Source organism: Hyperolius riggenbachi, chromosome 1, assembly GCF_040937935.1.
Source record: "Hyperolius riggenbachi isolate aHypRig1 chromosome 1, aHypRig1.pri, whole genome shotgun sequence".
Classification (NCBI taxonomy): domain Eukaryota; kingdom Metazoa; phylum Chordata; class Amphibia; order Anura; family Hyperoliidae; genus Hyperolius; species Hyperolius riggenbachi.
In genome coordinates this window covers 503,414,781-503,433,735 of record NC_090646.1, presented here as the reverse complement: position 1 = coordinate 503,433,735, position 18,955 = coordinate 503,414,781, and the positions used below count along the sequence as shown (strand labels likewise).

Genomic DNA, 18,955 nt, shown 5'->3' with positions numbered 1-18,955 from the left:
TTTGTTACGCGTAATAACGTAACCTATGGTCTACGCGTAATTAATTACGTGTAATACCGTAACCTTACACGTAACGCTTACGGTGCATTTGTAGTGAATTACGATGCGTAATTACGCTAATGCGTAATTTCGGCCCAGCACTGAGTGTGATGTCATGGCCCTGTCACTAACCGTTTTCTTGCTGTGAACCTCATTGCATTGTTTTCCAAATAATGGCTGTTCTCAACTGCCAAGCAAGCAGTGTCTCCCTATACGTTAATTGATTTTCCCCAGCGGTTTTGTGATGGAATGTGCTGGAGACTGATGCCCCAACATGGTCATCTGATTGTAATTATGATTGACTTCCAAATGAATTTGATCAAAATCATTGATCAGAAAGCTCTCCCTCACACAACGGCAGGGCAGTGGCAGGGTGGTAGCAGTTGTAGATAGATGGCCTACTAGTGACCTGCAGTGTTGCAATGATTTAATCGTTTTTAATCAGTGGCGTAGCTAAGAAGCTGTGGGCCTCAGTGCAAGTTTTGCATTGCGGCCCCCCAAGCACTCTATACATAGGACAACCACAGTGTCAGAGGAGCAAGAAGGGGGTGGGGAACTGTGTGTTAATGATTACTACTATTCCAAGCATCTATATAAGTGATTATTACAAGAACAGGCCCAATAAGCAGCTATTACTGTGGTTGAGAGTGGGCCTCATGGGGCCCCACTAGCCCAAGGGCCCCGATGCGGTTGCTACCTCTGCACCCCCTATTGCTATGCCACTGTTTTTAATAGATTTTATGCTGAAATCTATTAAGGATCTATTTTCAGTGTGTGGCAGGAATAGATTCCTCTCTGGTCAGATTCCAGTAAGAAAGGGCTAAACCTTTTGGGCATGTCGGGTGGCCATCTGTTAATGTGTGGTCACCTAAAAAATAATTTCTGCAGAGTTGTTTGGACAGTAATTGCAGTTTTCCGGTAATAGACTGTTGGATTTCAGCCTGCATTAAAGTCTATATCGTGCCAGTTTTGTGACTCAAGTGCTTGTGTATGAAATGCTATTAGCTGTGTACGAAATGCAAGTAGCTATAATAAACAGTCAGATGTTAGCCTTCATTATTTTAGCGAGGTGGGAAGCATAGAATGTGATTGCTCACTGGTTAGTGTGGGCTTCTGCAATTTGTACATCACTCTTCATCATATTAAAAAGTACATAACCACAGGCATAGAAGAACATGCAGCCACTCTGGAATCCAGCAGCACAGGGGGGCATTACTAGCTAGATGCATAAAGATTTATACAGGCTGTAATAGTATTTGGCAAATAACTTTGGATAAAATGAATGCGTATGTAGCCTGAGCTCCTGTCTCAGCCTGCTGTGAATGCAATTAGCATATTGTTGTGTCTATTTCTGTTTAGAGCTGCACAGGTCTCAGTAGTGAGATTACATTCACAACAAGAATTTAGGCAAAAAGCTAAATACCCAGATTAAATGCATATAGTGCAACTTTTTTTCTTTTTTGCCTGCCAAATTATTTGTAATTCTGTACAGCCAGCTCTGTGATTTACATATTGTTCTGCAGCTCAGCGTCACCAGTGAGGTGATAACTCTATTTCCTGTCTTAGTTTTGTAGCTTCCTGTGTACTCTTTGAACAGTGCATTAAAGGGACCCTAAGGTGACATGTAACATGGTGGTCAATAAAGGAAACCTTGGTAAAATTGCTGTGTGCACACAACCATTGTAACATACATTGTGCATGTGGCACAACTCATGTTATGTATGCAACATGCTCATCATTGCATCTCATACACATGTTACAGTATTTAAACCGTATTGCATAAGTGACACACACGTTGGCCCATATGCAATTCACTTTTTCTCCTGAGTTTTCTTATAGAGTCGTGTTGATCCGAAATTTTTGTAATTTTGTGTTTCCTTAACCATTTAAGCCTTCTGGACGTAGAAGCTACGTCCAGAAGGCCATTGCACTCCCGCGTGCTCCTGCGGCTGATCCTGCGTGTTCACGCACGCTCCCGGCCCGCGGTTCGGTAGCCGAGGGATCAATGAATCGGGCCATGGTGCCCGATCAGTGATCCCTGTCCCTGCAGAAAAAGCGATGGCTTCTCTCGGAAGCCTCGCTTTTTCTGCCTCTTATGTCCCCCTACGTCCCCCTAAGCGTACATGTTACGCTTAGAGTGACGTAATTGTAAACAAACTCATGGCTGCCATCTTGTGGCCAAATAGTAAAACTACAACTACCATATTTTTCGGACTATAAGACGTACCTGACAATAAGACGCACCTGGGTTTGGAGGACAAAAAAAATATACTAACCCTGGTGCGTCTGATACAGGGGTGTCTTGTGGAGCAGGGGTTGCAGGGCTGGTTGTCAACTTTTTGCTGCCTGAGGAAAAAAGGAAGCCAGGGATAGGTCTTCACAGTATGGGTAGTCAGGCATAGGTGCCCCTGCAGGTTAGGGAGCCAGGGATAGTTGCCTGCAGTGTAGGTAGCCAGGGATAGTTGCCTGCAGTGTAGGTAGCCAGGGATAGTTGCCTGCAGTGTAGGTAGCCAGGGATAGTTGACTGCAGTGTAGGGAGCCAGGGATAGTTGCCTGCAGTTTAGGTAGCCAGGCATAGTTGCCTGCAGTGTAGGTAGCCAGGGATAGTTGCCTGCAGTGTAGGTAGCCAGGGATAGTTGCCTGCAGTGTAGGTAGCCAGGGATAGTTGACTGCAGTGTAGGGAGCCAGGGATAGTTGCCTGCAGTGTAGGTAGCCAGGGATAGTTGCCTGCAGTGTAGGTAGCCAGGCATAGTTGCCTGCAGTGTAGGTAGCCAGGCATAGTTGCCTGCAGTGTAGGTAGCCAGGCATAGTTGCCTGCAGTGTAGGTAGCCAAGCATAGTTGCCTGCAGTGTAGGTAGCCAGGCATAGTTGCCTGCAGTGGAGGTAGCCAGGCATAGTTGCCTGCAGTGGAGGTAGCCAGGCATAGTTGCCTGCAGTGTAGGTAGCCAGACATAGTTGCCTGCAGTGTAGGTAGCCAGGCAGAGGTCTACTCACAAGCTGCCACGTGCGGCTCCAGGTTATGCCCGCATCGCCATCATCTAGCTGCTGCTGGTGGTGATCCGGTTAATCTATGTGCAGGCTCGCATCGGGCAATACAGGCAGTGTCGGATGTGCGGTATCCGCGTTCTTTCCTGGGAGCCCGAAGTGCTGTGTTTACATTGTGAGCATGGCCGGCAACAGAGGGGGTATCCGCTATTGTAACAGCGTGTGGCTGTTACACGCCGCTCACATTCGGGCTCCCAGGAGAGAACCGCACATGCGACACTGCCTGTATTGCCAGATGCAAGCCTGCACATGGATTAACCGGATTGCCACCAGCAGCAGCCAGATGACAGCAATGCGGGCATATCCTGGAGCCGCACATGGATTAACGGGATCGCCCTCAGCAGCAGCCAAAAGATAGTGATGCGAACGTGACCAGGAGTAGCACATGGGAGCTGGATGCACAGCAAACATGGAGCCGCTTGCTGCTTGTGAAAGCCTGGACTCGAGGCTGGAGGCAAGGAGATCTGGGACATGAGTTGAGGTAGGCTGGCTGATGTCCAGCATTAGCAGGGGCGCGGCCGTTAATTGTGATAGTCGGAGGGCAAAAGTTAGCATTCGGACCATAAGATGCACTCACTTTTTCTCCCCATTTTGGGGGGAGAAAAAGTGCATCTTAAGGTCCGAAAAATACAGTACATGTAAAAAAAATAAACACATATTTACATAAAAAAATTATAATTTACATCCCACCCTCCCAAAAATACCCATATAAAATGTTTAATAAAAAAAAAAATTACAATAAAAAAAATGTTGCCATACATTGTGATAGGGACATAATTTAAATGGTGTAATATCTGTGGCTATTAGGTAAATACAATACGTGGGTTTTAATTATGGAGGCATGTATTATTTTAAAACTATAATGGCCGAAAACTGAGAAATAATGAATTGTTTCCGTATTTTTCTTATTTTTCCTGTTAAAATGCATTTAAAGTAAAGTAGCTCTTAGCAAAATGTACCACCCAAAGAAAGCCTAATTGGTGGCGGAAAAAACAAGATATAGATCAGGTCATTGTGATAAGTCATGATAAAGTTATAAGGCCCATACACACGTCGGATTTGCGCGAACGACGGGTCGTTTGAACGTTCCGTCGTTCGCACGTTTCCGCATGAAATCCGGCGTGTGTACAGACTATCGTTCGGGAGATAAGACTGGTTACCAGCGATCCGCCCGGCGGATCGTTGGTAACCAGTCTTATCTCCCGGACGATAGTCTGTACACACGTCGGATTTCATGCGGAAACGTGCGAACGACGGAACGTTCAAACGACCCGTCGTTCGCGCAAATCCGACGTGTGTATGGGCCTTTAGGCTAATGAATGGGAGGTGAACATTGCTCGGATGCATAGTGAAAATGACTGAAGGTTAAAGTGGTTAATTACGAACGCAAATTTTGCCGCTACCACACAAATTCATAATTTCGTAATTGCCATACAAACCATAATTCAGAATTCTGTAAGCGAAATTTCAGTTTTGTAATTTCACGTTTCAGGGAAAATTCGTGTTTAACACGAAATTTCGCAATTTCATGTTTTGTATAGAAACAAATTTTATTTTAGTTATGTAATTGGACGTAATTTCGTTTCTAGTAGTAATTATGCACATTTAGGTAATGACTAAACTCAGGAAAGTCTCTCATTGATTGCAATTACTGATTGCAATTACTGATTGCAATTACTGATAATGCAAAGGCCCCTGCACCTGCTGTCACTTTAAATCAATCAGGAGGCTCTACCTGCAGCCACTTCTAAGACAGGTGCTCTTTGTCAAGGTGCATTTAGTGGTTATGCATGCTGAGCCACTTGGTTTTGGGCCTTGTAATATCTGATAATGCAAAGTGCTGTCGCTTTAAATGTATCAGGAGGCTCTGGACTGGCATTATATTGACAAGTTTGAAAATATCACCCAGGAGAAAACTGAGGAGAAAAAGTGAAAATTGCATATGGGCCCTTGTATGCATAATGGAAGTTGCCCTGCTGGTAATATTGCACTGTATTTTGTATTATTATTAGGATTTTGTGAAAAAGGTGCATTTTTTCAATTTACAAGCCTATAAAATTTTACAAGCCTATAATTAAAAAAATATATATTAATATACTCCTTTGACATGCATATTTATGAAGTTCAGACCCTTAGGAAACTATTTATGTTTTTTTTTTGTTTTTTTTATTGTAATTAAATTAATTGTGGGAGGTAAACAGCTAATTTTAAATGTAAAATAATGTATTTATTTAATAAAAATGGATGTGGGTGTAGTTTTACTATTTGGCTACAAGATGGCCACAGTAAAAAAGTCCTGGGAGTGATTGATCTCGCTTCCAGGAACAAGAATGAGGGCGGGAAACTTTTTTTTACTCAGAAAGACCGCAGCCTCTGATAAGAGGCTGTAGGTTTCTCTGCGGGGGACTTTGATCAATGAATGGGATCTATTCATTCATTGCTGGGTTAACGGCTAGTGGCAGGAGCGCACACAGAAGTGTGCGCGGGAGTGCGCGGCCGGCGGGAGCAAGCGCAGCCTATCTGGATGAGAATGTTCCTCCAGATAGGCTTAAGTGGTTAAGGAGGATAATGGGAACAAAGGGAAAAAACAATTAAAAAGACATTGTACTTTTTCAGAAAATCATTGTTAAAGTTATTATAGGAAAATATTTTCTAAATAGTATTGAAAATTTACATATAGCCCCAGAAACTGCAGTGAATTTCCTGCCTGGGATACTGTTGGTTAGCGAAACCCAAGGGCAAGTTACAGCGCTTTTTAATGCTGCTGTATTAGGAGACAAAAAAACTAAAATCTCCCAAGTCTCCTTAACCCCTTGCCACCCATTCAGGCTGGTATAGCCAGGATTCGGAGACTGGATCGTGTGGGTCTCTGCGCCCTAAGAAATTCTAGTCCACATCGGTTCATGATATGGGTGGGGGGCTTTGGGAAAAAAAGGGCAGCAAAGCCTATCTCTCTCCCCAAAAGCCCTTGTCCATGCCATGAACAGGGGGCTCTTCCCTACTTTTGGTGCCCAGGAAAAGTTGGGACTTTGGAGAAATTTTATGGTGGAATCTTGGAGTACCTTTTAACCATTTTTGCCGCTGCGATTTGAGCCTCACATCTGCAGCGGCAGCTGCTACAGCCGCAGGGACACAATAGTCATGTCCCTGCAGCTTGGGGGGCTGTGCGCGCAATCGTGTGGGCAGATGCCCCGTGATTGCAATGTTGCTGGCAACAGGGGGGATTGGCTGTGGGGGAAAAAAATTCCTCAAGCCAATCCGTATATTTCCATGTTCATTCTTAAATAGAGCCACCGCACTTCCTCCCGCTCGCCAATTCCCGCCACTTACCACCCACCGATCGTTAGATTTATGAATGGGAACAACTTCCCATTCTTTAATCTCCCCTCTAGGCCACTGTGATCGCAGGCATCCATTGATGATGCCTACGTCACTTCCCTAGTAACAATGTAGCAACACATCACTTCCTATAGTTTATTTATTGTACGCGAATAGGAAGTACTGAACAGGGATATCTTGTGGCCAAATAGTAAAATTACACCTACTGACTTTAGAGAGTCATTTTCTTTTTAAATATGTATTTCAGTAGGGCATATTATTATTAAATTATGGGTTAAAAATAAGTGATGTAAAGCTAAAAAAATGCACCCTTATTTCTAAATAAAATATTGTCACCATACATTATACTAGGAATATAATTGTAACGTTGCAATAATTGGGACAAATGGCCAAATAAAATGTGTGGATTTTATGTATGATATATATATATATATATATATATATATATATATATATATGTATTTTTTCAATTTTTCAAAATTAAGTTTGACAAAGAAGGTGAACTAAAAAAAAGAGGGTGCCAGTTCACACACACCACCCACCACCCTCCCTTCTCATTCTTGGTACTTCAAACACCATGATGGAGTTTTCAGGTAGCCTGCATTTCATTGCTTGCAAGCCTCCACTGCATGGCTCTGCACTGCAGTGTAATTGGTGGCACCACCCCCCAACACGAATGGCAGGCTGCCAGCCTGCCACCCACTGAACACCAATGGCAACTGGCGGCAAGCCTCCACTGCGTGACTCTACATTGGAGTTGAGTGAGTTGGGTGACACCACCCCTACCACGAATGACAGGCAGGCCTGCTGCCAGCCTGCCACCCACTGAACACCAATGGCAGCTGGCGGCAAGCCTCCACTGCGTGGAGGCTTGCCGCCAGACACCTGCTGACTTTTCATTTTTTGAAAATGATCATTGAAATTATAGAAATATTACCTTGAAATGTTGTTTTTTTTATAAATACATTTGTATTTTTTAATTTGTTATACATAACAAAACTATACATAAATAACTGTCAAAATATTTTTTTATCAATAACTTTCACAAATAGGCCCAAGAAAAAAATAAAATTTCACCTGTACACTGAGCCAGTCTGCCTCATGCAGCGCCCACACAACTAAGGGCCTTACTGACCTGTTAGCACTCAATCCTGGTAAATGTGGCATTTTGTCTGTCAGTGTGATGCGGACATAACCCTTACATTACCACTCTGGATATTTTAAAGCAGCCCTTTTCCTCAAATGTGGGAATGTACTTTGATTTCTGCCCTTTAGGGATTATAACCCTACTCTGCGTCAAATACGTAATTTTCCCACTCCGCCATGCCCCCCTCCAGGTATTAGACCCCTTGAAACAACATTTCTGTCACTTTTGAGGCCAGAAACAGTCTTTGTAGGTTTTAAAATTCGCCTGCATATTGAAGTCTATGGCAGTTCGCCCGGTCAAACTCAGACTTTTTCGCGTCCGCAAACCCAAAGTCTGAGGTTCGAGCCATCTCTAATAAGGAGATCCCCAGATGCTCAACCCGCCAGGTGAAATAGGTGTAGGCCTAATAATAACTAATTTCCACAAAGGGTTACGCTGAAGCAAAAACACAAATATGAAAAGAAAATTCTTAACCATAAAAACTTACCTTCCAAGTTTCAAGCTCTTGTTTTTTTTATTTTTGGGGTTAAATCTTTGTTTACAAACAAGTGTTCAACACAGGATGTAGCCATGCTATTAAGTGGTGATCCCCATCCTTTTTTTAATAACATAGTTAATTGAGCTATGAGCAGAAGATCGTACATTTGCTTCATTTTCTTGGCTAAGAGACAGGGATATGTTTTTCCTAAAGGACTCATTACAGTGCATTATCAGGTTTTCTGGTCTAACAGCAAATACTAAATTGGCATACATTTGTCCACCTGGAGCTTCACATACTGGCTTCATCTGTTACATATGAAATATTCATATCTAATATTTTACATTTACCTTATTAAAATGTTGACAAGAGAAAACAATAGAACCAGGGTACTTCAGGGACAATATTATGCAATCTCATATCTAAAATACCACTAAGCAATCGTGCTGGTGTCCTTGTGTTTATTCATGTAAAAACAGCACTGGCTTACATTTCATAACATTAGCAATTACATAATGTACATTGCAAAAGCATTTTCAGAAGGATAAGGTACAGAGATGCATAATTGGAATATATTTTATGCCTATCACATAAGACGTTACTTTAACCTTGTAACATTATTTACTCAACTTTCAGAAGTCCTTTCAAGCATGCCGGCTATTGTAAGCTATAGATCTCTTATTTCAAATAAGAAAAAGATATGATGAACAGAAAGAAACCTTTTAAACTGATAGTCACACCAAAAAATACTTCTTTTGACACCCTGTGAATGTTTGAGAAGAGTAGTGACCAATACTGTAGGCGTACTTTTAAAAAATAAAACATTGTCCTATTCTTGTCTGGTAGGATTTTCACTGCTCAGTACTTCTTGTCCACTTTGTCATATTTATCATTTCGTAATGCACCAAAAATTTTCAGTGAGTGACAGGTCTGTATTGCAGTGAGGCCTGTTCAGGATAAAAACTCATTAACTACAGATCCATACTGTTGTCATATATTACAGAATATGGTTTGGCATTGTTTTGCTAAAACTAGCAAGACTTTTCCAGAAAGAAGTATGATGTTGCTCCAAAACTTGTATGTATCGTTCAGCATTAATTTTGCCTTCCAGATGTCCAAGCTATGTATGCTTTGATCTGTGCACTGATGGCAAGTTAGATGGTTTTACTCTTAAAGTGAATCTCCAGACTACAAATCTACTCCGCAACACTGAAAAGGCTAGGTGTTTCTTTAAGGGCCCATTCACACTTGAGCGTTTTGCCGGCGATTTCGGCAAAACGCTCAAACACCAGTGCTTTTCAAAACGCTAGGGTAATAAAAGTCTATGGGCCCATTCTCATTTGGGTGATTTGTGCTAATCGACGGAAATCGCCCAAAACGCTAAACCCAAACGCGTAGCCTGCACCATTTTCAGGCGATTTTCCAGCAATCGTGTTTTAGTGCTATAGAAGCGCAAACCACGATCACTAAAAAATCGCCAGGTGTGAATGGTGATTTTTTTGGCGTTAATTGCCAAAAAAACGGCAGAGCAAAACGCTAGTAAAATCGCTAGCGTTTTGCGATCAGCAAGTGTGAATGGGCCCTAACAGTTTCACAGCATCAGAACTTTGTTTTTCTTATCCAAGCCTCATTTTTAGCTGCACAGAAGAAAACTGCCCGGGAATTTTCCGCTGATGCTGTACAAAGCATGATGGGATTTCTGATGTTGTTGTTCTCGTTCTGCTGTTTTGGTGCATTTTTTTATTTTGAATTTGAGATTTGAAGCCTAACACGCACAGCTGAGAGGGGTGATCAGGACACAGAATAGTTGGAACTGTGTCTCATGCTCCCTGTCACCTCCTTTCAACCAAAAACATGGCTGCCCCATGAAAAAGATGGCTGTCCCTAATAAATCACAAACATTTGCCTATTCTTTTAAAACAGGGTTGGTAAGAGAATATATTACCTATCTATTTTAATTAACATAACTAATGTAACTTAATGACAGTATGTTTGTTTAGGCTGAAGTTCCTCTTTAAGCAGTAGCACAGAAAACACCTCTTTCATGTTTTTTTTTCAAGAATTTCAATTTTGAATTCACTAAACCCCATAACTGTTTTCTAGTTCAATTCACTCCATCATAAATGAGCTTGGACTTAGAAAAGGTGACAAAGTTTACACATCTCATTTATATATTTTCTACTTTCAACGGTAAAGTTTTAACATGCATATTTGGATGCAGTGACAAACCATATTAACAGACAAAGGTTTTTGAAATGTTCGTAAACCCATGCAGGGATTTGTATTTTTGATTGTGGCGACTTCTAGAGCTAACGGTAAAGAAAGATTTAAAATTACTCTTTAGCATGTAAGTTGAATCCATGTAGGAACTGGTATGTCATCATAACTGTTGTTATGGTATACTTTTGTTCTATAGCTTGAGGTCTCTGTTACTAAACTAACACTTATGTGCAAGTAAAGTATATCATCACACTTCACTTTTGATGTATAGGGCACTAACCATTTGCTGCTACTTATTGTACTGTTTCTTCTTCAAGGTGAGAGCTGCTTTCAAGCACAAAACAAAGGTGTGGTCACTTACAAGTAGCTCTATTCGCAATGTCAATGTGAAGCCTTTCAACTCTGATGTGGTAAGTATCATTTTTGTTTCTTGGGGAGAACACTATCAGCACAATGGAAATTGTCTCACAATAGGGTTGCTTTATCAAAAGCCTTTAAAACTGCAGTGAACACATAGTGAGCTTGATTCACTAACTCATATCACGCCTGTTTTCGAATGCATTTTTGCATTTGCGCGAAATTGCAAATTATCACGTGATTTTTCGTGTCAAAACGTGATCGCATGCAAACGTGAATACACGCACGAAAACACCCGTGATATGAGCTATCACGGTTTAGTGAATCAAGCCCAGTGCACGGCAATATTTCCTTCACTTGCGCCTGCAAATACCACAAGTTACATGATTATCGTAACTAAATTAGCGTGATTGGGTACCTTGTTCTCCCACAGTGTTGCTTGGTAATTTTCACCAATCTCATTTTCGCATCGAAAATGCTATTTTTGATTTAGAGAAAATCTTTGTGCAAATACATTGTATTTTTTCAGTATAGTCAAAGAAAACTATTTTTCTTTCCAATACAAAAAACATGAAAAATCGTTATGTCTTCAGTCTAAAACTCAATAGTTCTGGTTTTGGTGGAATCTCACAGAGGGCCATATCCTATTCCAGGTGATAAGTAACTTGAAGATGCAAACTACTTATCACTATGCCATCGTTCAACGATTACCGTCAAAACCCATTGCCGGTTCCCTTCGCACGATGGCCGATCGTTAAGGAGCATTACTCAGGCAAAAGCCTGAGCGATGATCCCTTTACCCGGGCAATGGGGAGCAAGTCTTTACCTAGGGTTGCTCGGATATCCCTGATCACGGATTCGAGTGATCATGATCACAACTCCACCCACTTCAGAATTGGCCACAAATAGAAACGAAATATCATTTCGAATGCGGTTTTCGAGTTGAAATTCCGCATTGAATCTGGAATTTTGAGTCGAAATTTGTGATTTCCTGCCGACTTTAGCGGTTAATAGCAAAGCCCCCTTACATGCTAAAAACACAACATTTGCATGTTATGTTAAGTAGAACAGTGGGAACACTGTTACGGCTCTGGAGTGGTTTTCAAGGGGTCCGTACGCACTGCATAGGGATCCCCTGAAAACCCTGTCATTAAATTTCTTGTTCTCTCTTTATACATAAGTACATTTACACTACCGTTTGCTACTTTATCTGTTATTTACCGCATTTAAATGTATACTTTTTCCCTACTGAAACTTTAAATTCTATTTTATCAAGAACTATAAGGTCTTTTTGATTTTTTTTCCTCTTGTTCCCACTGTTCTACTTAACCACTTTGCATCCAGACCTTGTTTCCCACCTATTGATTAGAGCAGTTTTGACAGTTTAGCTATGTCCTTATTTAATCAGAAGTAATTTTATCCCTACTTATGACACCGAAATGAAATATACAGTGGTGTGAAAAACTATTTGCCCCCTTCCTGATTTCTTATTCTTTTGCATGTTTGTCACACTTAAAGGTTTCTGCTCATCAAAATCCGTTAACTATTAGTCAAAGATAACATAATTGAACACAAAATGAAGTTTTAAATGATGGTTTCTATTATTTAGTGAGAAAAAAACATCAAAACCTACATGGCCCTGTGGGAAAAAGAAATTTCCCCCTGAACCTAATAACTGGTTGGGCCACCCTTAGCAGCAATAACTGCAAACAAGCGTTTGCGATAACTTGCAACAAGTCTTTTACAGCGCTCTGGAGGAATTTTGGCCCACTCATCTTTGCAGAATTGTTGTAATTCAGCTTTATTTGAGGGTTTTCTAGCATGTACCACCTTTTTAAGGTCATGCCACAACATCTCAATAGGATTCAGGTCAGGACTTCGACTAGGCCACTCCAAAGTCTTCATTTTGTTTTTCTTCAGCCATATAGAGGTGGATTTGCTGGTGTGTTTTGGGTCATTGTCCTGCTGCAGCACCCAAGATTGCTTCAGCTTGAGTTGAAGAAAAGATGGCCGGACATTCTCCTTCAGGATTTTTTGGTAGACAGTAGAATTCATGGTTCCATCTATCACAGCAAGCCTTCCAGGTCCTGAGGCAGCAAAACAACCCCAGACCATCACACTACCACCACCATATTTTACTGTTGGTATGATGTTCTTTTGCTGAAATGCTGTGTTACTTCTACGCCAGATGTAACGGGACACGCACCTTCTAAAAAGTTCAACTTTTGTCTCATCGGTCCACAAGGTGTTTTCCCAAAAGTCTTGGCAATCATTGAGATTTTTTTTAGCAAAATTGAGACGAGCCTTAATGTTCTTTTTGCTTAAAAGTGGTTTGCGCCTTGGATATCTGCCATGCAGGCCATTTTTGCCCAGTCTCTTTCTTATGGTGGAGTCGTGAACACTGACCTTAATTGAGGCAAGTGAGGCCTGCAGTTCTTTAGATGTTGTCCTGGGGTCATTTGTGGCCTCTCGGATGAGTTTTCTCTGCGCTCTTGGGTTAATTTTGGTCGGCCGGCCACTCCTGGGAAGGTTCATCACTGTTTCATGTTTTTGCCATTTGTGGATAATGGCTCTCACTGTGGTTCGCTGGAGTCCCAAAGCTTTACAAATGGCTTTATAACCTTTACCAGACTGATAGATCTCAATTACAGTACTTTTGTTCTCATTTGTTCCTGAATTTCTTTGGCTCTTGGCATAATGTCTGGCTTTTGAGGTGCTTTTGGTCTACTTCTCTGTGTCAGATAGCTCCTATTTAAGTGATTTCTTGATTGAAACAGGCGTGGCAGTAATCAGGCCTGGGGGTGACTACAGAAATTGAACTCAGGTGTGATAAACCACAGTTAAGTTATTTTTTAACAAGGGGGGGCAATCACTTTTTCACACAGGGCCATGTAGATTTGAAGTTTTTTTTCTCACTAAATAATAAAAACCATCATTTAAAACTGCATTTTGTGTTCAATTATGTTATCTTTGACTAATATTTAACGGTTTTTGATGAGCAAAAACATTTAAGTGTGACAAACATGCAAAAGAATAAGAAATCAGGAAGGGGGCAAATAGTTTTTCACACCACTGTATATTGTTTTTTTCAAGACAAACTAGGCTTTCATGGTATGCCATGTTTTCCCTCGAACAATTTTGTTTTCTATGAATTTTAATGGGAAAACAAAGAAAAAAATAGAACAAACATTTATTTCTCAGTTTTACCAATTCCAGTTTAAAAATAAAAAGTGCTACTGTAGATAAAAAACACAAATTTTGTTTGGCTATGCTTACTGCTTATCACAAAACTTAGATTATGTTCCGGTCACAATTTATGGTGAAGATATTTGATTCTGAAATAATGCTGCAGAGTGTATTTTTCACTATGAACTGAGAAAATAAAAGTATTTTTAATGGTAAAAATCAATCTCATTAGCTCAGGGAACATATATTCCCGTTCACCAATTAGTGATGCATCAGATAGTGCCAGAAATGTGCACAGGAGCAAGCCCAATCCGGCACAGCACTGCTTCTGCTACAAGACGTATATCTACTGACCTGTGGCTTAGATGAAGTCACAGAGGACGTATATCTACTGACCTGTGGATGAAGTGGTTAACATACCCTGTAAATTTGGTGTTTCTAGCATGTAAGGGGGCTTTGCTATTAACCACTAAAATCGGCGGGTTTTCAACCGACTCAAATTTAAGGCTGGAATCCAAATCACAAGTCGGATTTTGATCATGAGTGCAATTGAAACCGGCATTTGTGATTGCGGCTGATCACAAATGCGGATTTCGACCTTGTGATTGCAAAAATCAGCTCATCATCATGAGGTAGTCCTGATCACTAGCTCATGAGGAGCAACACTGGCTTTACCCTGTGGTGCTGTCCTTCAGCACCACGGCCTCGCTCCCCACACATGCACATGCATACCTGCTGAACATCACTGCTATCTTCTGCCGCTGCATCTGGGGGTCTCCTTTAATAAGGAGACCCCAAGAGCTCCCTGTCAGGTTGTTGCAGATCCCTGAAGCTCCCCACAGCTGTGCCAATCTCCCTCTAGTAATTAACAGACCACCGAATAACTTCCACTGCAAATGCTGCTCAGTAATTACAGTGTACTGTACAGTAATAATTTAGAATTCTTCTGCAATGTACAATTTTTCTCATGTACTACAAATTGTGTATAACCAGTTTGACAGTACACACTGACCCTTATTCAATTCACTTTTTATACTAAGTTTTCTCCTAGGTGATATTTTCACATCTTATCAATAAAATGCTTTTTATAATGATCCAGGAGCCGAAGCTCAGGTTCAAAATAAGATATCAACCTGAAGAGAGGAAAGCCTCAGGATCCTGTTGAGTCTTCCCTCCATGGTCTGGTGTCCCCTGTTCCTGACCGTGGCCCCCCTCCACATCAGAGCCATGATCCTCCTCTGTTACCAGCATGAGTGTGCAGAAGCCACGCAAGAACGGACTCGCATGCGCAGTAGCATGGAGCCCGCAGCTCAGGCTTAATGTGCATGCATGGTCGTGCTCATGCAGCTACTGCGTGGCCACGCCGAAGGAAGAGAAGATGCGTGGCCCTGATATGAATAGTGGCAATACAATGTCGCTAATCTTCTGGGAGGCCATCCTCAACGAGACATCAGAGCACCGAGGAAAGCCTCAATAGGATCCTCAGGATCCTCAATAGAAGCCTCAATAGGCTCTCTTTAGGTAAGTATCGCATGTTGTACTCGAGCTTCAACTCGGGTACACTATAAGCCACTAGGAAGCAAGAAATTTTGACAGTAATTTTTTTCACTAGGCACTTTTTCAGTTGCAGCATGCTTAAAAGTTATTTTAAACACTAGCTGAAAACTTATCTCCTAGGAGAATACTTAGGAGAAAAAGGATATTGAATATGGGCCAGTTAACTTCCAATGCCTGATTTAAAGTACCATTTTCCATACAGTTCTGTTTTCTCATTTTTATCATATTCTCACTATTCTTTTCTGCATGTACCATAACTAACCATAAATTATTCTTGGTTCAATGTTTTGTACCATTAACCCTGTCAGGATTTTTAGATGATGAACACATATTTTAGCCAGTAAGATTCTATAAAATGTTGCTGCTGTCTTAAACCTCTCCAATTATTAATTCGTATTTTTTAACATATATGGTGGTGAAATATAAAAGGGTTTCCTTGTGAGGAAATTTCTGGCATCCTATATGACAGGGACCACTTTCTTTCTTTGCCTTCCAGATGAATGGGAACAGAGCCAACACATCTCCAACTAAGATGAATACGTGGGACAAGAGCAGCAATTCTGCCAACAGAATTGATTTGTCGGCAGTGTGATTATGAGAGGAATTTAACTGCCAACAAAGAAATCACTGGAGGCCTTTGTGTACACAAGTTTGTCTTCCCTTCATGCAGCTGAAAGTCCCTTCCCTTCTCCTCCCTTTTAATAATCCTCAAAGTCTTCTGCCATCTTTTACTGCAGGAATGACGTTCTTTTCCAAGCCTGGAGAAACCAATTTGTCTTCAAGCTTGCATTGCATCTACAAAAATACAGCGTCACAAAACTGCTGCTCACTATTGGCAGTAAGTGCCAGGATGCCTTGGAGACTATCTTGCTTTATGTGTTGTCAAAATATCTAAAAAAATAATAATATAATACTGTGCAATAGACTTTCTTACAACACCGATTGTTGCAGGAATATTTCCTATCATTTCTGTGATTTATCTTGAAAAAAAAAATCACAATTTTTTTCTTTTTTTTAATACCTTCGTCTTTAAAGCCAATGTGTACCGATTAAAAAAAAAAAGTCAGATACTCACCTAAAGAGAGGGAACGCTTGGACCTAATGAGTCTTCCCTCTCCTTTCCCGGTGCCCGGTCCCGCTCACGATCCCCCGTTGCAGTATTCGACCAGTTTGGTCAAATACTGCCACTTCGGAAGTCTTCGGTAGCACTCGGGCTCCCGAAGACGGACCGCTCCATACTGTGCATGCGCAAGTGCCCACTATGACGCACTCGCGCGTGCGCAGTATGGAGTGGCCCGTCTTTGGAGCCCAAGTGCTCCCGAAGACTTCCGAAGTCCCCCGCGGCGGGGGATTTGAATGGAGGATCCACCGGGCACCGGGAGAGGAGAGGGAAGGCTCATTAGGACCGAGCCTTCCCTCTCCTTAGGTGAGTTTCTGACTTTTTTTTTTTTTAATCGGTAACCATTCACTTTAACAAACTGTAATGAAAAAAAAAAGTTATGTTTATCTGTGCTATGCTGACTATCCAGTCCATGCATTTAATTTATGAAACACTTATATTGGCAGACAGGTTACACATTGAGATATTGTTTGAAATAAATGTATTTTTTTTACGTACTTAAGAGCTGTGAATAAGATGGCAGAGTGGCAGTCAACGGTTTATTTTCTTTCGAAAAAAAAAAAAGACGACGTGTCTTGGTGAGACACAAAACCTGTCAATCAATGTTCTCCTGTGAGTTATCGCTATCGTAGAAATTCTTGAAAAATCATTTAAAGTTAGGGATTATAACTACTGGTATCTTTCATGTACGGGGAAACTAACATTCCTTCTATTAAAGTTCACTTAAGCTGACCAAACTTTGAGGATTTTGGTGTGTATGTTTTAAGGTCAACTGGTTAATTTTGTCTTTGGTGTAATAATATCACGCTGTATAGAAAGAACCTGCATATTCCAGCTCTAATGGTTAATGTCTTTAATGCAGAAACGTATAAAATGCATCACTTTGTGCATTTTACAAACTAATAATAAGTAAGTGTTTGTCGCATGTTCTTAAGCACAGGCTGTGTACCAAAGTAGAAGGAGTTAACTGTCTTTATAATATCTACAGACTGGAAATATTATTAAAAGTATCCCCACACTTATGCTACTTGTTGCAGTTACTTTTCAACATCCTTTTCCCCCTGCTTTGAATCTGATTAGAAAAGCTGCTGTAAACAGGCTTTTAGTTCCTGTAGGAACTGTGTGATGGTTTGAATTTCAATTAGCTTTACACCTTGTCTTTGTACATACAGTGGCAACCAGTTTCTTCCATGCAGAGCCTTGCCATTCTAATGTATTAAAGTGTAACTGTTGGGCATAAAATCAAAAATCAATTCTTTATTTTTATCTGATAAACAATTAATAAGGATGCTAACCAGGCAGTCCAAAAGTTAAAAATCACTACTACTTTTCTTGTTGATGAATGATCATTCCCCAGTTTACCTGACTCTTATTTGGTAGATTGCCACACAAAGGAAGTTGCAGGGAATTCTGGGTTGTCATCAGACTTAACTAATGCAGCCTGATTGGCTGAAGCCTCTTTCCCTCCTGTTTTCCCCTCCCACACCTCGGTTCCTCCCTGATTGGCCAAAAATTCTCATGATGAGACAGTGCTTTCTATTGCAGTGCTGGGTAGGAGTGCCTGAAGACTGGGAGGAGGGTGGGCAATGCACATACTATCAGACAGAGGAGAGTAAGGGAGGAAATGACATCAGGATTGGCTTCAAGATAAACACAATGGAGAATCCTAAGAAGGATTTTATCTTTTTATGCTATAGAAAAATCACTGAAATCAAAATGCCAACAGTGCAATACATATCTTATGTAAGTAGAGCAAGTATTTATCTACTTATATATGTGTTGTTTTTTTCTGAGATAGTATGGCTGACAGCTACTCTTTAAAGTTGAAGAGAAATCAAGAGCCCAATATGGTGTAGTATGTCAAAATTGATTGGATAAATGAAACAGTGAGATGGTAATACTCACAAACACGGGTTACCACCTAGGTAACCACTCATTAGGCAGGTGAGGAGATTAGACCTGTCCTCACTCAGGATTAAGAAGTCGCTCTCTGTAGATAGGAAAAAAGGGGGTAGATCACCCCTCCACCTGGGGTGGACTCAAATTGGTAGGTGAACAGAGGCGCCAGAAGGATAAAAGTACATAACATTTTTAAAAAATTGCTGGGAGGAAGTGGTGGACTCGCCTCCGTTAAAGCAGACACCAAGGACTGTAAATGTATAGATATACACATTTATTGAAAATACCCCAATGATGCAACGCGTTTCACGGACACAGCCCACTTCTTCAGGCAATAAGCAGGGAATAAACAACTGTAAACAAAAGACAGAGGCATAGCTATAAATGTTGCCATAAAAAGATACAAATGGATTATTATTTAGTGTTTAAGAATAGTATTTCAAACATAGTGTTTAGTGATATGTTATAGTAGGGGGGTGATTGCAAGGCATGGGTCAGTGTAAACTACATAATGTGTATAGGGGAATGGACTAGATAATAGTGGTAAAAGGTAGTTAGTAAATCAGAT

General features: G+C 41.0%; 1 protein-coding gene across 1 annotated transcript in view; it reads left to right on the top strand.

Annotated features, from left to right (window-relative positions):
* The window catches only part of LOC137532726 (adhesion G-protein coupled receptor D1-like), a 603,228-nt gene extending 586,699 nt beyond the window's left edge, over positions 1 to 16,529 (top strand). Inside the window, exons 12-13 of the mRNA XM_068253608.1 lie at positions 10,586 to 10,678; positions 15,865 to 16,529. Coding sequence (XP_068109709.1) covers positions 10,586 to 10,678; positions 15,865 to 15,960 — 189 coding nt within the window. The 3' untranslated portion in view covers positions 15,961 to 16,529. The remainder of the gene's footprint in view (positions 1 to 10,585; positions 10,679 to 15,864) is intronic.
* Positions 16,530 to 18,955: the final 2,426 nt, after the last annotated feature.